The sequence below is a fragment of the Ixodes scapularis genome, unplaced genomic scaffold (assembly GCF_016920785.2).
Source record: "Ixodes scapularis isolate PalLabHiFi unplaced genomic scaffold, ASM1692078v2 PGA_scaffold1__304_contigs__length_218370807, whole genome shotgun sequence".
Lineage (NCBI taxonomy): Eukaryota > Metazoa > Arthropoda > Arachnida > Ixodida > Ixodidae > Ixodes > Ixodes scapularis.
The window spans coordinates 214,657,493-214,682,954 of record NW_024609846.1 but is presented as its reverse complement, the minus strand read 5'-3'; the positions used below and the strand labels follow the sequence as shown (position 1 = coordinate 214,682,954).

The window sequence follows — 25,462 nt, the reverse complement described above, 5'->3', positions numbered from 1 at the left end:
CCAATTTTACGGTATATGACGGATAACTATGCGACCAAGTATTACTTCGGCTGATTATGACACGAAAATACGCACCGGATATTCTTTATTGGACGCTTATTTTTTTATTATCGGTGTTTTTCAGTCTCGCGTGAATGGTACAAAGTTGACATCAGAGCGTACGCGGGAGTACATGCACCGAATTCTGTCACGCAAAGAAAACGAAAGGCCTTCTCGACCCTCCCTAGCACCCCCGAATTCGTTCAGCTGTGCTTCAGGAGCACATGTGTTCCGTGTTCACCGCAAAGAAGTACAAGGCGTTCACGAGATAGGAAAACGGTATGTTTCGACCCGCGGAAATAAACTGCGCATCGGAAAAAAACTCAAACACCGTGAGAATGTAACGCTATTGCTTGGGCGCGAAAGTTTGAGAACGTGACGGTACCTTGACCAGAATGTAAGAAAGAAATACGAAATTTCTGCATGAGATGACGTCTACGTAAGCCTTGCATGGTAAACAGAAGAACTGAAATTGTGGACGCATGTGGCACTTATGTCAGTGAAAAACATTTGTCAGCAAGAAAGATAATATTGTTTTCTTTCTGGCTGACAAGTTTTTTTTTCTTCAATGCAATAGGTGCTACAGGCGACCACAATCTCGTTTTCTTGCTTTGACATTATTAGGCTTCGGTGGACGTCGGCTCATCGAAAAATTACTTCTTTCTTTTCTATCTTTTGATCCAGGTAATGTCATGTTCTGAAACTTTCGCATTTTATCAAGACTGCCAGTGTCAAATTCTCAAGGTAGTTCAGCTTTCTGCGATGCGTAGTTTATTTACACAGACAAACAAAAGAACACAAAAAAATACTGTTCTCTTTTCTTACGTGCGCCTGGCTGTTTCCCAAGACAGTATGCGATCAAGTATTGCACTCAGTCTACGCGTATTCCATCTGGTTTCACGATTCGAGACTAACGAAACCGCGTGCCCTTTAGCCACTCTTTTTGAGGGCCTTGGGCAGCTCGTCCTTGGCGCTCAAGTGGGCAGCGTTGGGCAGGAACACGGGCCAGGGCTTGAAATCGCCCGACTCCAGGAAGCGCTTTATGGGCTCCAGGTTTCGGAATCTGTCCGCGTACGCCTTGAGGTTGGGCTCGGCGTCGAGACAGCCCTCGCTGAAAAGGGCGTACTGGTCGAGTGCCTCGTACAGCATGAAGTCCACGTGGGTGAGTCTGTCGCCCATGAGCCAGCGCCGGTGCCCCAGGAACTGGCTGAAGCGGGACAGTTCCCTGGGGATGTTCTCGAGGAAGTTCCAGCGGAGGGCCTCGTACTTGTCCCCCAGGCAGTGGTAGATGAGGCTCCACCTGTGTCGTTCAGATCGACAGGGAAATTGTGGTGGCATCATCGATTATTAAAAAAAAAAAAAAATAAATACCGGGTGCATGTAGACCGGCAATTATGAAATGTAGGGATTACTATGAGAAGCAAGAATTTTAAAGGAAAACTGCAAAAGTCTGAAGGGAAGCAAGCTGATTGTAAGTTGTGACTGTGCAAAAGACACTTCGTCAGAAAAAAAGACTGTGGGAATGCGCACAAACGGACACGAAAAATGGAGATGAAATGTTTCTTGTTCACGATAAGCTAAGAAATAACGACATAATGTTGTGCTGGGACGTTGAATGCAATCCAATGCGTCCAGTGTCTGATATAAAAAAGAAGACAGGCAATTACTTTCACAATCAGTTGCAGAGCCCATCTGAGTTATTAGATTATCACATTTAATGCTAGAGGTATAGCATACGAAGGGATATCTCTGGAGCGCATGATAATGATACACAACCCGCACATTCTTATCGTAACGGAAACCTGGTTGTAGCCGATATTATTATTCCACCGAACTACAAAACGATTAGAAACTAAAAGGGATCTCGAGGAGGGGGCGTTGCTATTATCCTGAAGAAGCAATATCTTTTTTTTTCTTTTCTTTTTTTTATTGTTAGATTGTGATTTGAAAGATACGTTGTCCTGTAAAATTTCATTTTGTAATGTATCTTTTGTGGTTGTGGCTGTCTATGGAGTGCCGAATGCTCCGACCGAGTGTCTTGAGGATCTTAATACCTTATGGAAACACGTAAATAACAATGCTCGACTAATCAGGGCAGGGAATTTAATCTTCCCGGTATTGATTGGGAACAGCTAACTGTTGGATGTTCAAAAGTTACAAGTTGCGAAAAGTTGCTTTACATAGCGTTTAATTATTGTCTCAACCAAATAGTTCAATAGTATACGACAAGTACTGAACATAGTAAGACGTTATTAGATTTCGTGGTTTTGTCAGATAATATTAACGATTATTCCACCGTAGTTAATTAAGGCATATGAGATCATCGAATGGTTTCAGTTTATATTACGTTAAATCGCAAGAAAAAAACAATGTGCCTCAAGGAAAACTTTAATAAGGGATTTTCACGGGGCAAATGACGCTTCTGATCTTGACCACCTGAAGATGACCTGGGATAATTTTAGGAACCTTTGGTATACCCTTGGTCTGGACGACATCTGGAGCCCTAAACTCGTCAAAAACACAAGTTGGAGCCGACCGTTCGCGGAGCGCGGCGATTGTACGCCGGCGACAAAAGCGCCAAGTCATCGTGGTGATAGTCCAGTCGGCGCGTTCCGTGAACTTCGGCCCCGACTTTGTGCTTGACGAGTTTAGAGCCCCAGGCTTTACTTGACGAGTTTGGTTTCGCACTGTATTGAAACTTATGGTCCTACACGTTTTAAGCAAATAGCAAAGCATAAACCGTGGATTACCCCTGAAGTCATTCACCACACGTCTAAAATAAAACAAATGCAAAAAGCAAAAAAAAAAAAAAAAGAAAAAAAAGAAAAGAAAATGATGTTATTTAGGAAATTACCTTAAAAGATGAAACGATTACTGAAGAAAGCGAAATAAAGATTCTTTGGGCTCACTCTACATGACTCTTTGAGGAATTCCCAAAGGAAATTCAGGAGGTACGTCGACAATAAAAAAAGAACAGATTTAGCAGATTATTCTGGGTGATGTGGTAATTACGGAACATAACGAGATTGCAAACATATTTAACGAATTTTTTCAATCGGTTTTTGCGGAGGGAGACGGACAAAGCATGTTCCCAATTTTTACCAGCGCGACGCATCCTCAGATGACTGAGTTGATAAGAAGGCGGTATTGGAATTTTCGTTAGATCGTTGCATATTGACCCGAAAAAGGCTCAGGGACCAGTTAACATGCCCGGAGAACTCCTCAGAAGGTACGATGAATGGTTACCCACCCATTAAGACGCCTGAGGACTAGGTAGCATTAAATTCGAGTTTGGATCAGATTAGGCAGTAATGCTTCCGATGGCAAATGTCAATTCACTTTAAAAAGTCATCCTGTACCCACGCCCCTTATGAGAAGAATGTATCTCTGTTTCAGTATCACATTGGAAGTGCACAATTGACCAAAACAGAAACTTTCAGGTATTCGGGGGTAACAAGAAGTCAAAACTTAAAATGGCGGCCACATATCTTAAAGATGTGCGCAGCTGCGTATTGGAAATTATGCATGCTTAGACATAAACTTAAAAACAGCAATAAAGAAATAAGACTTGCGGCCTACAAAGCTCTAATACGGGCTGGGATACTCTAGAATACGTCTGGGTCGTTTGGGACCCCGCAACCAAGACCGAAATAAAGCCGACTCGAGAGAATACAGAGGCAGGCCGCAAGTTTTATTTTTTCGAACTACAGATCAATTTTCGTCTGTGACAGAAATGTTGAATGTTTGTTGGCTACTACCTTTAAAGGTTAGGAAAATAATTGCACGTCTATAGAGTCTGTTTTGATTTCCAACTCAACATCAACCGCGACATTTATCTTAGAAACATTACCAACAGATAAAAAAAAAAAAAAAAAAAAAGACTGAAAAGTTTTAAAGCATTGCGGCCGTATTTGGCCAGAATCGATGTTTTCAAGTAATATTTTTGTTCAAACACGATTAACAATTGGAATAAGCTTCCCGAACAAATATTCATTATCAAATATGGTTCGATGGTTGAGGATGCTGTACGTTCGACTCTTTATTGCGTTTAAAATGTGAACATACTGCCTCGATTATTTTCTTTCTTTCCCCCTCTTTGAAGTTACATATGTTGCGTATATATCACGTGCTGGATCGTAGTGTACACGGCACGTGCCTTCGTTTAGTGCTGTCAATTTACTGCTCCTGTTCTGTTAATTATCACTCTCTTGTTACCTGTATTTTGTCATTTTCTTTTCCTTTTCATTCGCGCTTTGTATCTAACAGTGCAGATATTATATCGTGTAAGGCTTTATTCGAGGTATGAACCTGACTGTTTTGTTAAATGAATGTTTCTTCAAATCTTTTTTTCTTAAAGTTTTCTTAAAATTGTCAGATTTACTGTTCTTCAATGATTCTCAGCTAGGTTTTAATTGAGATTACACGTTTTTTTTTTACTAAGTAGAAAATTAGCGAGGAAAACTAATTAAATACATTTTTTTAACTCATCGACCTCGGTAGGTTATCTCATTAAATAGGCCCAATGACGGTGACTAACGCATCGTCGATACAGGCAAAACTTTTGTCCTTATTTTCCTTATTTCATGAAACACCGGATGAACGTCGACGGTACGTCGGCGCGGTATTCAAGGCAATCGGGGTATATAATGGTTAAAGGCCTGTTTACACGTGTACCACAGCGCTACCTCATTGCTATTAGTCAGCACTGAAAATAGTATTGAGCTTGGTGGTGACTTGGCGCTATTTTAGTGACGCGGTGCTGCATAAGTGTTGAGCCAGCGCCGCGATGTATGTCATTAATTCCGCAAGCTTCAGAGGGCCCGCAATATAATTGGGGCTAACTACTCCAGGGAGTAGGTGGCTATTTATGAGGTTTTACAGTTGCTCTCGGGGTTTCTTGAAGGGTTTGATCGGACCACGCTGCGTTTTCATATACCACGGACAGTTTAAGACACTTCAGGCATGGCTTAGCATTCTTTGCGTTGCCTGCAGCGTTTCAGATTTGCTTATTTCTTATCATGTGTCATTTTGCGCTCGGTGGCTTATGAAGATTGAAGAAGGATGAGGGAGGACGGCCGATCAGGTCGGTCGAGATGTGGTCCCATTTTCGAGGGGGTGACGAAGAGGAGGCCGGCACCGGCGGCACACGCGTTGCCCTTACTCTGTTGACTGCGAAGGGTTCATGACTCCCCCAAACGCTTGATGAGGCCCCCGAAAAGCGATGATACGGACTCCTATAGATTGTATCGGGACATGAGCGTCGAGTGCAGCTTGTTGCTGCCGTTCTGGAAAGTCCTACGAAGGCTCAGACATAGAAATGAAAGTTGTTGCGTAATGAACTTGTGGTATTGACTGCGGTTCCTGTTTAAGAATGAGCGGAGTATACACAGGTGCGCTACTCTTTAAGAACCATATCGTCTGGTCGTAAAAGAACTTGTAGGGGTTCTTCGGCTCGTCCGTATTTTGCACCCTATAATTTTTTTTAAGCACCCCTAGAGGGTTTTTCTTGATATAGAGACAAGGAGTTCTTTTAGGCTCCCTTTTGTTTATTGGAAAGAGTTGTTCATCGCCCAGTTGTCGTTCTAGTGCGTCAGGAGCCGATAGGGCTTAAGACGAAACCGTTCTTGTCCAGCTCGCTTGCACCTTTGCATTTAATTGCATTATAATAAAAATTCTTCACGAGCTGAAAGAGTTCTAGGCGTATCGAAGAGCCTTTCAAGAACGGATTTTTTTAGAGTGTAGGTGGTGGAAGCCTGTTGTGATAATATCAAGAAATTTACTCACCTCGCACAGAAAAAAACAAAACAAAAATACTGTTTTGGGTAATCTGCGGCAGCATTCGCAGACGGTGCCATAACGGTGCTGTGGCCTCCGATATTCTTGGCGCTCAAAGCTTTCCTCTGGCCATTGATGCGCGTTGAACGCCCTGGGCTACCGGTGGTACTGCACAGGCTAAATTACTCATATATGGTGAAAAAAAAAAAAAAAAAAAAAAAAAGCAGAAAACACAAGGACAAAAGGAGCAACATAGACAACTGGACAGGTGTCCTGTCGTGTGTGTTACTTCTTTTGTCCTTGCCTTTTGCACTGTTTTTGTTCACCATGTAGAATGACTACTAACTGTAGCTCAGCTTTCAACTTAATTTAAATTTCTCATCTACAGCGTAAATCAGTGTCGTCGCACTCCAAAAACAGACCGACTTTACGCTGTATAAAGAGGAACGTAAAATTTGGTTAGTCTTGCCTGGGGAAGAACTTGTATAGGGTGGTTCAACTCACCAGGCTCGATCTAAAATGGACCGTAAAGATCGACGCCTGCACGTAGCAATCTAAACTTTTCGTCAAAGGTGTATTTCACAGGTCGGTTTTTCTTGTAAAATTACAAAGCGTAGCTCTCTTTCTGTAAAAAATAAGGCCAAGAAACTTGTCAGGGTCTACGGCGGGCAGCAACGCAGACGATCAGGGGTCCAGTAGCGGGTGTGTTTGGCGTTCGTATTGATAGATTACGCTACCTCCTTTTCGCGACGACTCGCAAACAACCGTGGTTTATTAAAGTGAATATAATCTTTTTGAAATGTACCTTCGGTTAAAAAATATATGCGAACAATAAAAGCAAAACTTAAAGTAACAAAAAAAAAAAAAAAAAAACGCGTCTGCATAATGGCGGCGCTTTTGCTGCCAACGGATTTCGTCTGCGTGTCGTCTGCTTTCTTTCGCTGGTCGGCTGCACCTTCGCACGCTGCTCCCGACGCCATCTATCAATACGAACGCAAAACACACCCCACTACAGGACTTGGTCGTCTGGTTCGCCGCCCGTCGTAGACCCTGGCAAGTTTCTTGGCCCTATTGTTTTACTAAAAGGGAAGTACGCTTTCTGAGAAAAAAAACGACCTGTGAAATACACCTCTGACTAAAAGTTTAGATGGCTACGTGCAGGCGTCGATTTTTACGGTCCATTTTAGATCGAGCCTGGTGACTTGAACCACCCTATATATATACCGCGGCGTGCTAAGCCTAATCACGGCAGCAGAGACTTTTCCGACATAGTCGGGACTGCGTTCTTGTGTGTCAGCACTTTAGAAAAGTGATCGGATTCTTAGAAAACCTTTACAGAACAAGTGGCTATGGCTCTGTTAGCTCAGTGATGTGCGACACCGGCGTGCTGACGATACTGAGCGATGCAATCTACCCCCCTTGCCACAAGTGCAAATATTTCTAGGCGTCCGAAAGTCAGCTCGGAAACGCAAGGAACTTTCATCGTCCTCGAATTACACTTAGGGAAGAACGATTGCCCCGAGTGGGTTCTTTTATTTCGACGTTTACGTCGAGGCGTGCCGCGCTAGATCGAGGCGTAAAGCAGGGAACGCGTGAGCGGCCAAAACGGGCGCCTCGACCTGAATGCCATAACAACAGCCGAGGACGCTGTGACGTGGACCTATGCCAAGCCGCCACGTCACAACTTCCGCGCAGGTCGCCATGGAAACTGCAGCGCGGTGCCCGTTTTAGTCGCTCGTGTGTTCCCTGCTTAAAGACCGACCAACAAGCAGAAAAGAAGAAACTCTCCCTCTATTCCTCGTTTCCATTTGAGAAAAAAGGAGACTCTCCTCCTTTCTGCGGGGAGAGAACTGCTCCTGTGGGGAATGGAGGAGAGAAGAGTGCAAGGGGGAATGCGGAGAGGGAAACTGGGAGCCGGTTTTCTGCCCGGCAGAAGACGATTCTGTAGGTCGGCCCTTAATTAAGCGCAGCGGCAGCTCGCACGAGTTTTGACATCCGTCAACTTGAAAGCCGTAGACTTTCGCGCTTCTGCTCCGCGCTTCTGCTCGAATCTCAGCCTGTTAAAACCAGTGTACCACAAAACCTTCACTTGCAAGAAAGTTTATGCCGCTTCCGCGAAAACTGCCGGACAAAAACCTTGGGAAGACCGCAGTACTGGCGTGGGAGGTGCAATTAAAGGGCCCATGAAACGAATTTCGGGCTAGAATAAATCAGTTTATATTGGGATTTTACTAAGAGCACATTGTTCAGTGGACCAAAAGGAAAAGGGTATAAAGTCAAAAGCCTGAGTTTCGATACGAAAATTTGAAAACACAGCGGACTATTTCGTACCTCCTTCCCTTCGTAAGCTCTCTGCCTTTAACCGTTATACATCCGCGGTCCCCGCAGCGCGTCACCGGGCCCCCGCAGCGCGTCACCGGGCCCGAACGCACGTCACACTACACCAGACCTCACGTAATCCCTTCAACCCTAAGCTGACATTGTGGCGGAAGCTACACGCTTGCCAAATTAAACACCTCATTCTCTGCGCGTCGGTATACGCGAGAGAGCGTGATCACGTGGCAAAAGCGTGGCTGGCGCAACGAGCACGTAGCTTCCACAGCACTGTCAGCTTTGGGGTGAACGGGGTGGGGAAAGCAACTTCTGTCTGAATTTTGAGCGACGGGCTAATCTGCTAGGGAGAGAATGGGCTGTGTCCGGGCACAGAAACGAGAGTCCGAGCAGGAGGGGACTCCCCCCTTTCCGTCTTCTTAAACTGTTTGGTAGAATGCGCGATTTATGAGTTGAGGAGGAAAGCTAAACAGGAAAAAGTTTGAAAAGCGTTTCATGACTCCTTTTATATCGAGTTTTAGTAGACCGTGTTTCCCCCTCCGCTAAGCTTCTCCGCTACCCGGAACTCTACAGTCAAGGCCATCGGCGCGCAGGCGCAGTGGCGGTTTCTTCGTTGCGGAGGGTTAGCGGAGGGGGAAACACGGTCTACTAAAACTCCCTAATGTAACAGCGTTTGATGGCGCGTGGCGTAACGCGGGCCAGAAAAATCACAACATACAGTGAGAGACTTAATTGTTTAGTGACTCAGGATGTTTCCTGGACACCCTGCCTATGTTCTGTCCCAATTTCATGTAATTGCCGCTGGTTTTTAAAGAGTATATATCTTTGGAACTTTCAAATGCATTTTTCTCTTTTTGCGATTTTCGGTGATCGTCTCAGTTCCTTTACTAAGCTTTTGTTACTATAATCTGACCATCATGAAAATTTTAATGTATTATCTTCATGTTTGTTTATTGTTCTGTGCTGCTAAAGCTTACAAGCTGGGACGAAGAAGGACGACACTCACACACGAAAGGCGCAACTAGCAACTGGTTTGTTTTTCCTTCTAAACAAGCAAGGTTGATAGACAAAAAACACATTTATAAGACAGAAGAGGGAGAGGCATAATCAAATCTGACGCAGTCATGCCAGTGTAAACACGTCTCTTGATTAGATCCCGGCAGCAGCGGCCAATGCACGTGTCCGCTACTCATCATGACGCAGCATCTTTTTTCGCAAGTGTATCTTTTGAAAGAGAAACCAATGGTTTACCTGCACGCTGTGTGTCTTGAGGATACAGTGCAGGTACCTATTTGGAATTTAAATATCCTAATTAAATGGTTTGCTAATTTAAGCAAACTTTTAAAGGGCTTCTAAAAAGTAGGCTTTATGATGTCTTTACTTTCCTCTTCTAGATAAGAAAATTGTACACAACTTTTGTCTAGTTACTGGCACTCTGCACCTCATAGCAAACAAAATTAGCAGTTGCACTGTGCTCGTTATAAAAAAAAGGGTATATATAGATATATGCATACATAAATATATAAATAAATTGTGCGTAAATGTGTGCGGGGAAAAAACCCTTTCCGCATCATTGTTTCTGCCTCTGAACGCAAAACTATAGACGTTACATTAAATCTAATTATCGTTTAGAAAGTGAAGGCACACCTTTATAAGTAGGAGAATAATCAATATTCTAGAGCAAACATATGAAGCAAGTGTCTTCGCTCTTCCCTTTATATTAAGATTTCGTGTTTTCAGATAAATCCTAGAAAATCCGAAAAATTCTCGCCCGTGAAATTTCCGTCAATTTTGATTTATCTGAAGAAACTCGTAATTTTGCTTCCACTACATCAAAACTAAAAGTAAAAAAAAAAAAAAAATTGTCTTACGGATGCATTTCATGGGATCGGCTGGTCAGTGGTCCTGAGAAGAGGTACTTCATTTCTTTTGAAATCTCAAGCTAACACAAAGATGTTCACCTTTTTGATCGTCAATATTCGTTCAGTACTACGGGTCATGGTACCTCTGGGTCACGACAAAAGCCACTGTTTTCGTTTCCATTTTGAGCCATCCTATTTCTCCTTTTTGGATGAAGAATTTGTAGTGTTTTTCAATAACAGTGAAATCTATGACCCCGTAGGTTTCATCGAAGGGTTCATTGTCGCTCGGAAGCATGGCAGCCGAAGCTTCCATGTCTCCCAGCGACTGCGTCGAATTGCTTAGCTATTTCAGGGTATCCACTTATATTGTCACGGGTGGTGACCAGAATAACAATAAATAAACAGGAAGAACTAAACGTTTAATGTGGCGAACTTGTGCCAAAACAAAAAGAGAATAGAAAATAATAACAAAGCGTCGCGAGCGTCGAGGTCGGCGAGACAGCAGAGTCGAGTTGGAACGGTGTCATTCCCGTGGTTTCTTGAACCGCTGTGTTGTACGCAAACGTGACGTACGGCAGCACTTCGTCCCATGTCTTGTGCTCTACGTCGACGTACATGGAAATCATGTCGGCGATGGTTTTGTTGAGTCTCTCCGTCAGCCCGTTGGTCTGCGGGTGGTACGCCGTGGTGCGACGATGGCTGGTGTGGCTGAGACGAAGGACTTCTTGCGTCAGCTGGGCCATGAAGGATGACCCGCGATCTGTAATCAGTACTTCAGGTGCGCCGTGTCGAAGGAGAATGGACTCGACGAAAAATTTGGCGACTTCCACGGCTGTTCCCGATGGCAGGGCTTTCGTCTCGGCGTATCGTGTAAGATAATCGGTCGCGACGATAATCCACCGATTTCCTTGCGTCGATGTTGGGAACGGCCCAAGCAAATCCATTCCGACTTGCTGGAAACGCCTAGTCGGGGCAGGTATCGGCTGCAGGAGTCCTGCTGGCTTCGTCGGAGGCCTCTTACGTCGTTGGCACTCATGGCATGACCGTGTGTACAGGTGGACAGTTTTCGGGAGTCTCGGCCAGTAGTACTTGTCACGAATCCGGGCGAGCGTCCTGCTGTATCCAAGGTGTCCAGCCGTCGGGTCGTCATGGCATGCTTGAAAGATTTCTTCTCGCAGGCTGGCCGGAACAACCAGCAGCCAAGCAGGGTTGCTCGTTCCGAAGTTCTTCTTGAAGAGCACACCTCGCCGCAGAACGAAGCTTGACAAGTCTCGGGCCAAGACTTGCGGAACTGAACTTCCTTGGCCTTCGAGGTGTTCGATCACGGTGCGAAGTTCCGGGTCGTCTCGTTGAAGTGCTCCCATGTCGGCATCTGTCACTGCACCGAGAAAACGGGCGTCGTCGTCGTCGTCAGTGCTTTCGGGAGGAGATTCGACTGGGGCCCTAGACAAACAGTCGGCGTCGTTATGCTTGCGGCCAGACTTATGCACAATGGCCACGTCGAATTCTTGCAGTCGCAGACTCCAGCGAGCGAGGCGTCCTGACGGGTCCTTGAGGTTGGCGAGCCAACAGAGAGCGTGGTGGTCCGTGACAACGCGAAACGGGATCCCGTACAGGTACGGGCGGAACTTGGTTAACGCCCAGATGACAGCGAGACATTCCTTGTCGGTCGTCGAGTAATTTTTCTCTGCCTTGGACAGTGCCCGGCTTGCGTAAGCGATCACCCTCTCTGCTCCGTCTTGTCTTTGGACGAGTACCGCGTGGAGTCCGGCGTTGCTGGCGTCCGTGTGAACTTCCGTTTCCGCTGATGGATCTAAGTGTCCGAGGATAGGGGGAGACTGAAGTCTTTCCCTCAGTTCGTTGAACGCTTGTTCTTGCTCCTCCCCCCACTGGAAGTTCACGTCGTCCTTGGTCCCATGGCCCAGGAATTTGAGCTCGCCGTAAGCGAATAGACATTTTGACGGCTTTAGTGTCAGTCCAGCATTCTGGATAGCCTGTAGCACGGCTCGCAAACGTCTCAGGTGCTCGTCGAAGTCGCTTGCGAATACCACGACGTCGTCGAGATAGACGAGGCAGCTTTTCCATTTCAAGCCGGAAAGAACGGTGTCCATTACGCGCTGGAACGTCGCCGGTGCTGTGCACAGTCCGAACGGCATCACTTTAAATTCGTACAGTCCGTCCGGCGTGACGAAGGCAGTCTTCTCACGATCCCGTTCGTCGACCTCGATCTGCCAGTACCCAGTCTTCAGGTCCATCGACGAAAAGTATCGGGCATGGCGCAGCCGGTCCAGAGTGTCGTCGATGCGTGGCAGCGTCCTTTTTCGTTACGGCGTTTAGTCGATAGTCCACGCAGAACCGAAGAGTCCCGTCTTTCTTTTTCACCAGGACTACCGGTGAAGCCCACGGGCTGCTTGAGGGCTGGACAATGTCGTCATCGAACATTTCTTGGACCTGCTTCTGGATGACTTCTCTTTCTTTAACGGAAACACGGTACGGCGACCGATGCACAGGAAGCGCGTTGTCTTCAGTGACAATTCGATGTTTCGCAACGGTCGTTTGGCGCACCTTTGACGACGTGGAGAAGCACTCATTGAACTCGGCGAGAAGGTCACTGAGTTGTCGTCGTTGTGGGGTAGGCAGGGTTGGGTCGATGTCAAACTGCGAGGGCGGCGTTGTCTTAGGTGGCCACGAAGAGAGGTCTTCTGATATTCCGGCGATTGCGGCTGCGTCCGGGAGTTCCTCGGCGTGGCCCACGGTGGTGCCTCTCGTAAGGTGCTGGACCTCCTGTCGGAAGTTCGTTACGAGTGCGACAGTAGTGCGTCCGTCTTGGAGCTCCGTGACGCCTCTTGCGATGCCGATCCCTCTTCCTAGAAGCAACTGGAGGCTTCCTTCGAGCAAAACGTCGCCACAGAAAGTCTCATCGACCCCGACGGGTACGAAAACACTTGACTGCGGCGGTAGGTTCACGTGGTTTGCGAGGACTCGTACCGCGGATGACGTCACTTTGGGATCCTCCTGTGGTGGAGCAGGTTTTCGAAGCGTCAGCCGGTTTGCTCCGAGGTCGATGACGGCGCCATACTCGCAGAGAAAGCCCATTCCGAGGATAACGTCCCTCGAACAGTCTTGCAGAACGACGACAGGGCACGTCTCACCGTGGATCTCGACGCGAGCAGTGCATCTCCCGACCGGTGTGATGAGGTGCCCTCCGGCGGTTCGTATCTGAGGTCCATCCCACGGCGTCGTGACTTTCCGAAGGCGGCATGAGAGCCTCCCACTCAAGACTGAGTAGTCTGCTCCAGTGTCCACGAGCGCTGATGCGTCGTGGCCGTCGATGACGACGTTTAGGTTATTGGACACCGTTGCAGGGGCGTGGTTTCGATCGCTGGTAGCGTTCGAGTGGGGGCCCTCCGACGTTCGTGGAGGATCTTGGCGTCGGTCGTCTTCGGCAACTCCACCTCCAGGGGTTGCCGCGCCTAGTTTTCCCGGCGAGGAGCGAGGGGCGACAGGCTTTCACGTCGGGGTCGGTGCATCGGCGAAGCTGGACGTCGTGGCGACGGTGACCGGAACTCTCGGCGGGACGCAGGCTCGGGGGACTGAGGTCGACGCAGGTACTCGTCGATCTCGATAGGGCGTTCACCATGACGGGGGCGCGGGTCGTTCGGGTGGAACCCGCGTAGCACGAGTCGTCGGTATGGGCATCGGCGGTAGGTGTGGTCCGCTTCCCCGCAATGGAAGCACAGAGGGCGTCGGTCGGGCGTTCGCCACACGTCGGTCTTGCGGGGTGCGCGAGGCTCCGGGCAGGCGTACTGGACCTGGTCGTCGTGGTGTCGGTCGTGCTGCGGCGCAGGAGACTGACGTCGGGGCGGCGCGACATAGGTGCGACGAGGAGGAGGCGGTGGCCGTCGAGCCACTGCGGCGTAAGTCAACGTGGGCTCCTCGGGGGCTGCCACGACGACGGGAGCCTCTTTCTGGAAGGTTCTCTGGACTTCTTCCCGCACAACCTCGGCGATGGAGAGTGAGGCCGGGCGTACTGCAGCGGGCAAGAGCTTCTTGAGTTCCTCCTGGACGACTTCACGGATAATTTCACGGATGCCGGGGAGGGTGGTGCCAAGGTCGGATCCGGATGTCGTGGTTACGCCGGGGTGTCGCTGGTAGTGTCTGGCGCGTGCTTGTAGGGCCCGTTCCATATTCGTCGCCTCCGTGACGAACCCGTCGACGGTTGTCGGGGGATTGCGAATGAGGCCGCCGAATATCTCACTTTTCACACCCCTCATCAAGTGGTGCAGCTTCTTCTCCTCGGTAGCCTGAGGATCGGCGCGGGCGCTCAGGCGGAGAACATCCTCAACGAAGCTGGTGACGCTCTCATGTAGGTCTTGGGTCCTTGTTCGCAGGAGATCTTCGGCCCTCTCACGTCGGTGTTGGCAGGCAAACGTCTTCTTCAGTTCTTGCTTGCACACCTCCCACGACGTCAAAGAAGCCTCGTGGTTTTCCAACCAGTGCCTCGCAGTTCCTTCCATCGAAAAGTAAAGGTTCTGCAAGCAGTGCTCGGCTGACCACCCGTTATGGCGGGCCACCCGTTCGTAGTGTTGCAGCCAGTCCTCGGTGTCCTCGTGTGCGTCTCCGTGGAACGGCGTCGGAGTTTTGGGTGCGACGGGCAGGTATACGACGGCAGGAGCAGCCGGGGCCTGCGCCTGGTCGGCCATCGTCGTCTTCTTCGGCTTGGGCTTGTCCAGTAGCAAACCGTATTCAGGATCCTCTCCCTTGATGCGCCGGCTGGTCCGAGTTTCGGGTTCCGCGGGGAGTGGTCTTCTCACTGGGCTTGGTACCGGACTTGCAATGCGGGATCTTGGAGGGGAACGCTGCACAGGCATGCGGTACCCCGCACCTCCACCAAAATGTCACGGGTGGTGACCAGAATAACAATAAATAAACAGGAAGAACTAAACGTTTAATGTGGCGAACTTGTGCCAAAACAAAAAGAGAATAGAAAATAATAACAAAGCGTCGCGAGCGTCGAGGTCGGCGAGACAGCAGAGTCGAGCGCTGGGGCGAAACTGACTCGACAAGGTCGCGGGCGGCCTCTTATCTAGAGTGAGTCACTATCTCGAAGATTCGGCGGAGAAGGTTCGAGCGTAGCGTGCTCGGGGCGAGAATGAACAAGCACTTTCTAGAACAACAAAAACAAGGATGAACGATAGTTATGTCCGCAGCAAGAATGAACGAGAACTTTCTACAAGTCCGTGACCCTGCGCGCGGCAATATTGAGACAACACATTGCAATATTTGAGGTGCGATAGCTAACAATGACAAGGGCGCCAATGCCAAATGTAGCTGCAGAAATATTCCTCGATAAAGGTAAGTTCTAATAAATTTAGGGTGCGTTTGTCCCCAAACTTTATTTATTTTTAATTTTTTTTTATTGGGAATACAGTAAATATAGCTCCGAATATTAAACTTAAGAATGTAAAAAAAAAAAAAAAACAAAAAAAAAAATAGACTCCCATAACCCCCGATTTTTCAGCAAAAAATAAACTCCGAACACCCTCTGAGTTTCGTGGCAAAAACAAACTCCGAAAACACGGAACCCTATATATATATAAAACACCATCCAGATACTTTTCTTGTTTTTCATTCACGGTGGCTTTTATTATGGAAATTGAATGCACGTATTGCGGGTCGGATCCGGTTATGAATTTTGCGAATACGGTTCGAATGCGGGTAGGAAGTGTGCCGATGTGGATTGGATGCAGGTGATCAAGCTGTTATCCGCGTAGAGAGTCCAGCCATAACAGATTTCACTGGATCCTGGGAAAGTAGCGCCAAACCTCCCGTATGGTCGCCATTTTGGTTCATGGAATGAACAGTTTTTCCTTGACCTCTGTGTTCTTGGTGAGTCGATCCGAATTTGCTTGTGTCGGGCAGCTTTATAAGGACATTTCTTGAATACCGAGGCTTTCGTTATCCACACAACGGCGAAACGAGAGCATCTTCGTCCCACCACCACCTGCGGCGCCGGTGCTTGGCGGCATTGAAAAAAGTATTTGACTGTCTTTATAGGAGCGAGCGAAACAATACCATTGTTAGAGTATGCGGAGATAGAAATCATGATTGGTAAGTGGTCGCATGCACAACGCCAACGACGCCCACATTCTCGAGGATCGCTTTCAGTACGATGAGACTTCATAGCGATCTTGGTGCGACTGGTTCAGGATGATTCTTTCGAAGCTTCGAACAAACTGAAATGGCGATTGGCCATGGCAACTGATACCGATCAGATAATCACCTATCGATGTTTGGTCGCCTGTATGTCAACATCTGTTTTGTTTTTTTTTGTATACGGCTATACTCGGCGACAACTTTTCTTGGCAATGCAGTGGAAGGTACAGGTTTGTGTCCCCTCTCCCATTTTGAGTGTGCGCAGGCTCTCCTCCTCCCCCATTTTCGGGGAGAGGAGGAGAGCCTGCGTACACTCAAAATGGGAGAGGGGACGCGGGACGTACCTTCCACTGCATTGCCAAGAAAAGTTGTCGCCGAGTATAGCTGGCAGGGAAGGCAATGGCGCTACTTTCCTAAGATCAGGTGCCAGTCCAGAAGACAGCTCGTGTCGTCTCGTGTTCTACTCGCACAGACCCGCAGCGGGGTTGTCGCGCGTTCAGAAAGACTACAGTTTCTACGATGCGTGCAGCAGTGGTGGCGCAGCGAAACTGACCGGCATTAGAATCTCAAAGGTCCCCCACAAAGCGAAGAATGCGTATTCATGGCTATTATTATGTGACTCTGCCCACTGCAAAGGGCCATGAGGATCTCATCATGTTGAGCAATAGCCATTTCTATACTGACAAAGCCTGGCAGATCGCCACGAAACGCTGCCGCCAAAAGTGAAAAGGTAGTGCGGCAGACAACGGATGAGAGGGGAGGCATGAAACGGGCGCCCCGCTGCGGCGAGACGCCGAAACACACTGTCCCGAGCGATGAAATGTCCGCTCGTGCTCCTCGCGTTCCTCGCGCTGCCGCTTCTTTTGTCGTCGGGTTTGAAAACCATGTTTGGGGTCCTCGCCGCTGCAGAAGATGTGCGTTGAATACCAGAACTGCTCTCTGCTGCTAGACCCTCGCGCTCCAAATCTGCGACCTGGCACTCTATGGCTCCGTCGTCGAACTGCCAGGCTTTGTGAGTATAGAGGAGGCTGTGGTTGAGGGTGCTTTCTTCATATGCCCCTCGTGAGATACGCGCTGGGCATGGACATTTTATATCAGAGATACACTTAAATGGGGGCGTGCTTTCTAAAGCACGAAGTTTCGTGGGATTTATTGTTTACCGAGAATAACGGATTTTGCGGTGAGAAAGCCCTATACGCGACCGGCCGAGATTTCCGAAATCAGGCGAGATGTGCCGTCACGTGCGCGTATAGCCGTGAACGTAGCCATTGCATGAGGCCGTATGGCCTCGTGCAGTGGCTACATTCACTTCAACTGAAATAACAGTGGGCCACCGCGACAATGGCGAGCAATAGGATTCCTGTACGAAGGATTTGCCTAGAAGGACATTGAGGCACCCTAGATTTGCCGACACAAAGATTCCAAAAAAAAAAAAAAAAACTCCCCTTTATTTTTTATTGTCCCGGATTGAAAGTTACCCTGAGAATGTTTTCATAGATCGCCTAAATATGGCAGTAACTTACTCTGCGGTCTCTAATCATCCTAGAAATCCATAAATCATAGCGATGCGCGGCCGATTTCCCTTTTAAAAAAAGCAATCAAAGATTGAACACACCGAGGTCATGTCCGTCGATGGGAGGAACATTGTTCCGGCAGTCAGGACGACATGTGACCAATGAAAACGCAACATCTCGCTGAGATTCCAAACGCTGTTATTACACAATGTGCATGCTTTCGTAGATGATAGAAGCAAGTAAAAGTAGTTCAAAAATGAAAATTTTTCGCGGAGAGGAAATACAATACTGCAATAATCGTCTCAGAAACAGCAGTCTATGTTCTTGTTTTTTTTTTATCTGTCCGGTCGTTAGCTTTCATAGTACCCGAGGGACCCAGTGACAGCGATATTGTTCCTAATTCGATTTGACTGTCTTGGTTAGCGATCGTTCCTGACTTATATATCGGTATTGGTGTTCATTATATCGATCACCATCGTTTACACCCACTCACGGCTCCGACGTGCACGCCGCTCTGATGACACTGTTGCTGAGATGCTTCAGTTGGCGCGGATCTGGCTCTTGCGCACTTGCGGTACCCGCACTTGGTGCGGGGTGATGCGAAAATAAAACATAAATGCACGTAAAATGTTTAGACAGCGTGAGTTCAGTCTGCATGATTATGGCAACGCTCTTACACGCTGTAGGGGCGACATTTGGCCACTTCTGTTCGACTGCGAGCTTGAGGTCTTTAATTAAAACGCAGCACGCCGCAGTTATTCCACGATCGCATGCCGGTACGGGGCTCACCGGATCGAAAAGGGCAAGGGTGGGGAATTGGACCCAGACTCTGCATTGCGGGGAAACGCAAATTGTTTGTAAACAGAGTGTTGGTCCACAAGCGGCCAACCAATATAATTCCTGGCAGCAAGCGCTGAGATCGGCGTCGATAAGAAATTCCCCCGATAGTGGTACAAGTTGAGCTTATACTTCCTTCTTTTTTTTATTTCATAATACGGCCAGTCCTGTTTGGTGCCAAATCGGGTGTTGATTGACCACACACGTACCTGAAGTCGTTCACCTGGGCCTCAATCATGTCCAACCTGGCCGCAGTCCCGGGGTCAGCGTCCGGCAGGTCCAGGCCGTGCTTTCTGGCCAGGTACCTCAAGATGGCCAGGCTCTGGGTGAGCTGGACGTCGCCGTCGATCAGATAGGGCAGGTTCGGGAAGGGCAGCCCTTGTTCCGCCAGGGCCGCCCTGTCCTCCAGCCAGGGCGCCTTGCACTCCTCTAGGGTGGCCCCGCCGCGGAAAGGGTAGGTCTTGAAGCGGTACGGCACGCCGGCATAGGCGAGCATGTAGCGAATCGGCACAACGATACCCCGAGCGCCTTCCCAGTAGCCCAGGGTGGTCGTCGGCGTCTCTATAACGTTGCTTGGAGTGCCGGCCATTGTTGGTCGGAAGCAAGGGGCGCGGCTTTCTGGTCGCTGCGACTTCACGTGCGGGAGTGCGTGGATGCGCTGGTAGAGAAGAGCTTTGACAAGAATGCTATAGATAGCCGGAGTGGCCGAAGGTTGATAAGATATTGGCCGAGAAGAGGCTGCTTTCGACGGGGAGACGTACCATGCTATCTATCCAAATGCGACATTGCCTGTATGGCGCCGTTTCTGGATGTTTGAACCCACGCACGTAGCCAGTATTTTGTTTCGGGGGGGGGGGGGGGGGGCACCCATGACGAAATGCTGTATGAGGGGGAGGGGGAGAGGAGGTCCCAGCAAGATGGAACACATCGGGGGGGGGGGGGGGGGGAGGACGGGTCCCATGCCCCCCCCCCCCGGCTACGTTCCTGTCTGAACCATAGCCTCCTCTACACTCACAAAGCCTGCCAGTTCGACGACGGAGCCATAGAGTGCCCGGTTGCCGATTTGGAGCGCGAGGATCTGGTAGCACAGAGCACCAAGGAGTCATTTCTCGGGGAACCTGGACGTCTGCGCATCGCTTTTGCAGCGGCGAGGACCCAAAACACACTTGTTCGGTCGGGAGTGTGTTTCGGCGTTTCGCCGCAGAAGGGCGCCAGTCACGTGGCTCTCATCTCATCCGTTGTCTGCCGCTCCACCTTTTCCATTTCGGCGTCCGCTTCTCGTGGCGATCTGCCAGCCTTGGTCAGTATATGAGGCTATGTCTGAACGTGTCAGCAACGAGTTTTCGCCCCGTCCTTCAGCGAGGAGTGTCCTGTTTGCGTTGTTGTCTCGGGTTCTGTATCGAACTGTGGGCGACAAGCATGACCATTTTCATAAGTGCCATCCAAGGAAGTACTCGTGAGGCTTTACATATTCTCTAACAAAACAGCCTGTGTATATAATACAATCTGGAAAGAACAGCTAATATCAGCCGCCGGTTTTAGGGATTCGTTCCACTAAATGCAGCAAATATCGCTCGCAGTAGACACGTTAAATACACTTTGTTAGCCGCCTTGTTTTGAGAGGCTCGAGTTTTACCGACTGTAGTCACCGACAGCCAGTGTTGTAGGCGTTACCGAAATGAAGCAACGACGTTGCTCGTTGCTTGCAAAATAAACGAACGCGTTACAGACCCACGTTATCTCAAAATAAAAGGAACGCGGTATCGTTACCGTTACCAATAAAACGTAACGCGCGTTACTTTCGCATTACTGTTAGGGAGTTTTCGTAGATCGCGTTTCCCCCTCCGCTAAGCCCACCGCAACGAAGAAGTCGCTACTGCGCCTGCGCGCCGATAGCCTTGGCTGTAGAGTTCCCGGTATCGTAGCGGGTTGCGGAGAACGTTGCGGGACGGCGAAAACGATCTACGAAAACTCCCTATTATTAATAAATAGACGGTAACTGTAGGGATGCCAGAAATTGTCCCCTCGTTTAGACACGACAGCCCGTCAAGTCACCCGACTTGAGGTATCCGTGAAGAGCGCCCCCAACGGTTCACCCCTTTCTTTTGGTGGCACCGTCCAAGGGGATTTACGGGAACGGGCTGACATGGCCGCGTGGGAAGCGAACCGAGTAGCTGTTCCCAGAGACGGTTGGAGACGTCTTCGTGGAGTGGGAGCAGAAGGGGTGGTAGGGAGACCTTGGCGGCTCCCCTTGGTGTGCGTGGAGAAGGTGCTGGCACTGGGGCCAATAGGAGTGTTTCATCTCGCTGATTGGACAGGCCCAGTGCCAGCACGCTGGTTTTGAGGTCCTGGCGAGCCGGGACGAGTTGAGTTGAAAGGGGTCTGCGGATCGCTACGTTTGTCTCCCCTGGGCCGAGGGCCGCGTAAGTTTGCCGTGCGCGACGAAAGAGTTTGCCCGCACCGGTGCGCGGTTGGGCACCTGGCGCCGAGGCGCATCATCGTTAATTGAGACATTCGCGAGCGACAGTACCGCGAATCGCGACGTTTTCTTCCTTTGTTTTGTTAAAGGCTGTTCGTCATTTGTAAATATATTCATATTTACTGAACCACTGAGTCTGAGAGTCACTGAGGTCACTGGAAACGAGCCACCCTTCAGCCAGCGTATACCCCACGATCGACCTGAAACATTACTGTAACGAAAAATTAGTCAGAGTGCAGGCGAGCTGGTGTAAGTTGAACATGATTGTAAACCTGAGACTGGGGCAGAAAGAGAACACCACAGAAGGTAGTAAAAGAGGAGGCAACGTCTCAATACTGTAACCGCGTTTTATTTTTTGCGACTGCGTTTTTTCACAGCGGGACAAAGGGCGTGGATGTTGGGGTATTTCTAAAGTGGGACTTTTTGCGTAGGAAAAACCCAGGCAAAATTTTGAAGGCGCGTGGAATGAGTGCAATAATTAAATAGTAACTGAAGTGGTTTTGTATTTGAGGAAAAAACACTTAAATCGTGTTCACGTGGCCTCCAGGATCACGAATATGAAGAATTTCTTTTTTTAACTTGGTGCACGAAGGCTGCAGAAAATCCTTGTGAAAGTGCCGCCCCAGCCCCTCCTTTCCGGAGCGTGACGTCATATACATCGCTTTAGAAATCTCCTCCCTCTCGCATCTTCAGCGCGTATCAAAGCTATTCACGCTCACTCTCGCTATCTTCAAAAAGATGAGGAAAAGACCTCACGGACTCTTGTCTGTGCGGGTGAATGGAGACATTTCCAAAAAAGGGCTCCTGGTCGCCTCCATCCATTTTCAGTGTTGGTGCGTATGGCGCGTGATTCGCTCGCTTTCCGAAGCGACGAACATGCGCGTGCTGGGATGAGGAGATCGCAGCTGAGGATAGGAAGGGCGTATTCGCGACTCCAGCGAACTATAGGGGGCGCGTTGGTCAGGCAAAATGGCGGACGAAAGGAGGTCATTTTCGTCGCTCAGCACGCGGAGCACCATAAATTTCTCGCACTGCAGCGTAAAATCGGTGTTGCATATGAAAGCAAATAGATTTTTCGACGGTAGGAACCTTCTTCTAGACAGTGCGTAGGAATGACACGGCGGAATCACAAAAATAATTACTGGAAATGATGTTTGTTTCTATGTTGCCCACGAGAACCAAGCAGCGATACCAGAAGCTATAGAGTCGAAACGACCTCCTTTCTTGAGCTTCTCGGCGTTGCCGCTACGCGGCGTCGATTCCGCTGGCGTCACCCTTACCATGGTAAGCTGCCCACACGAGCGATATGCGCTTGGCGGCCGAAGGATCTGGGTATGACGTCATGACTGGTCGGAGGTTTTTCGTGTTTTCTCGCGTTTACTTACGTTTAATCACGGGATAAAAATACTACAAAATTTACCTCTAATTCGTTTTTTTTTCTCAAGAAGTTCAGCTTTCCTTTGATGACTTGGTGCATCCAAAATATTAAAAACAAGACAGTGCGGTGTAGCGTGGGAGGCCCAGACAATTGGCTCGTCATGCTTCGTTTTAGCTGAAGTCGAGACGCAGCCGGTGCTACGAGCTAACGGAACCAACGAAGCAGTGTAAAAAGGGGAAGTCACTGGGCCTTTTTCTGTGTAGGATTGGTTTAGCGACGATAGAACACTTTCAAAAACATGACGAACATAATGATGGTGCCTTTTTCTACTTTGATTCGTCCCATCAGTTCGTAGCTGCGACTGCGTCTGGGCTACAGGTAAAACGAAGTATCGAAACACGAAAAAAAAGATGTAAGTATAGTTCTTTCGGGTTTCGGGAAAACGATGCTACGAGTAACGTGACTATACGTTGCCTCTTACTTGAAACAAGTAACGTTAGTACTTTACCGGTTACAGTTTTGAAACGTAACGAGTCCGTTACTACGTTAGGGAAAACATCATTAGTCATTGCCCTCTGTAAAGGTGCATGACCAGCGGAGCTGTTTTGCACACGACGCAGACCCACCCGGAGGAGCCGGAGGAAACTGGACACGCGTGGCGGGACCGCCACCTGGTGGAAAGTAGACACGCGCGACGGGACCGCCATCCCGGGAGAGCGGAAGGAAAGGAAACTAGGCACGCAAGCGGGAGCTTGGAACGGCGATCAAGAGAGGGCGGTGCGAGCGTAGACATGGCCGACGCGGCTCGCACAGCGGCAAATCTTTGAGAAACCTTCATTATATCAATGAGGGTCTACTGACCTTGGAAATGGTGCCTACTGATAACTAATCTACTGAAAATGAATATCCAAGTGATGGCACGTATAAGCTTTTGCTTAGAATGAATCGATTTTGCATCAAATTCGGGACCCGAATTTTTGTTGACGCGCACGAAAAATCCACGGAACCCCAGGCATAAACAGCTTCGCTGTAAAAAGTAACGGGTAGGGGTAACGGCGTCACTTGTAACACTTTACCGCCAACACCGCCGACAGCTGAAGAAGAGCGTTGCGTGGCGAGTCCGGGGCCTGTTCTCCTTGTTCTGCAGCCAACCATATTGCGGTGCTACGAAGGCCGAAAACCGAATGATGGCTCGAGAAGTGCGATGATGATAGCGGGAGTGCCGTGCATTTCTTTAGCCGTTCGTCAGCATAGAAGGACCGGAGCCCGTGCATGAACATTTCGGCGTCATCTGAGCGCGATCGAGCACGGACACCAGTGTCAGCTGGGTGTCGTGTGCAGTCAGTGCGTCGAACGACGCTCGGGCCCAATGGCCGAGTTGCTGCCATCCGAGTGTGATTGGAGTGACGTGGCTCTTCACGGGCCTTGATTCTTCCCAAGCATCGGCTCCGCAGCCATTGAGATTGCAGATTACGCCGAAGAACAAAGCGCAAAGCAAGAACCGTTCACATCATGCGCTACGCCCAGCCGCTCTTCAAAGAACACTAACACGCCGAAAAAACACTTTTTTTAAAACTTTTTACTAGGAGATTTACTATGATGTTGGAAGACTACCCAATCAATATTTTGCTACTGTCACATACATTTTTAATATAAAAAAAAGAACGCAACTGCTCAAAACCGGAATCGAAACTGCACTGGGGAGGAAGAGGAAATATAAAGGAGGAGAAAGATACCGGAAGTCACGTGGCCATGCAACTTTTTTTTTTAATCAACGTTTTTGGAGTTTTTTAGAAGCCGCAAAAAATTGGTATTACATTTTTTGTCCATTTCTAGAATTGAGTATGTACTTTAGATGACCCACGACTTTGGTTATCTTTGGTGGTTGTGTCTAAACCATAGAAAACGTCACGTGACCACGGAGAAGAGAGTGAGCGCGACTCAAAACGGCCAGTTCTCGATCGTTGGTTTTCGGGCGGAAAGAAAACGAATTTTGAGCCGGAAATTGTGTTTTGGGTCGTGGTGCTCTCATGTGTCATGTACAAATAAAAACCTTGGCGAGCATAAATAGCCTGTCAGTGTCTCTTTGAACTGTAACGAAATTCGAGCGCATATTTTATTGTCTAAATGTCAGCCACGTTCTGGCCACACCACGGAGACAGCAATTGGTTTGGTTCAGAAAGACACCGAAACATCATTTAAAATGAATAAACGGCATGTCCTTGCGTCGAACTATCCACCCTCTGAAACTTGTCGGAACCTGATTTTCCTTGTCTCCCCACCCTATTCAACTCCCGCGGGCAACGGGGAGCGGACATCCCGAACGTCTAGACTGACAGGCCTTTCCAGGACCTCCTCTTCACATCGGCGTGACGTCAACCGATGTGTCCATAGAGTAATACCATAGGCCCCAGCGGCCCAGATAGTTGAGGGACAGGTAGGACACCTAGTGATCGGCAGATAACCTAAACTAGTTTCGCTTTCGATTAACGTTAGTTTCGGTTCCGTATCTTAAAGTTTGGCTTAGTATCGCTTGCGAGCTTTTTTTTTTTTTTAATTTTTCAGATAATGTTTTGTTTACTATTTATGTCACTATTTAAGGCTAATTTTAGAACGTCGTTTCTTTACGAACACAATATATTTTTCAAAAAATGACGGTAGGGGCAGTATTTTCAAATGGTAGTTTTCGTTTTCTAATAGAAAACACAGCCCCAGTTCTAAACAATGATCTTGTCAACCTTTACAACGAGAACTACATGAATGCCCATGTGCCTTAGCTGCGCCAGACAGGACGTGAGTTAGCTGCGCCAGACACGACGATCCTCGGTCTGTAATCAGTACTTCGGGAGCACCGTACCTGAAGACGATGGCCTCGACGAAGAACTTCTCGATCATGCCGCGTGCATGATCGAGAAGATACGCTCTTACCCCGCGCGTAAACGATAAGGAGGCCGGAATGACCTTGCCTAGTCAGTGTCGCCCTAGCTTTTTCCCGAACATTCTAGGTCGAATATTCGAGATGACAAGCATAGTAGGTAGAGCCGAGCGCCGTATTGCCGATTCACTCACTGACCCTCTCTCGTGATAGCCA

At 48.7% G+C, this 25,462-nt stretch overlaps 1 protein-coding gene across 1 annotated transcript; it reads right to left on the bottom strand.

Annotated features, from left to right (window-relative positions):
* Positions 1-79: 79 nt before the first annotated feature.
* LOC121832846 (glutathione S-transferase Mu 1-like) lies at positions 80-19,200 on the bottom strand. The gene is made up of 2 exons (XM_042291066.1): positions 18,724-19,200; positions 80-1,339 (listed from the first exon to the last, which is right to left on the bottom strand). The coding sequence occupies exons 1-2, from the start codon at positions 19,101-19,103 to the stop codon at positions 970-972; spliced, it is 750 nt and encodes a 249-aa protein (XP_042147000.1). The 5' UTR covers positions 19,104-19,200; the 3' UTR covers positions 80-969.
* Between the last annotated feature and the right edge of the window lie 6,262 nt (positions 19,201-25,462).

Excerpts from the sequence above, each read along its gene's own strand:
- LOC121832846 (XM_042291066.1), bottom strand. The coding sequence starts at position 19,103 with ATGGCCGGCACTCCAAGCAACGTTATAGAGACGCCGACGACCACCCTG. Across the intron at positions 1,340-18,723 it reads GCCCAGGTGAACGACTTCAG|GTGGAGCCTCATCTACCACT; the intron begins GTACGTGTGTGG and ends TGAACGACACAG.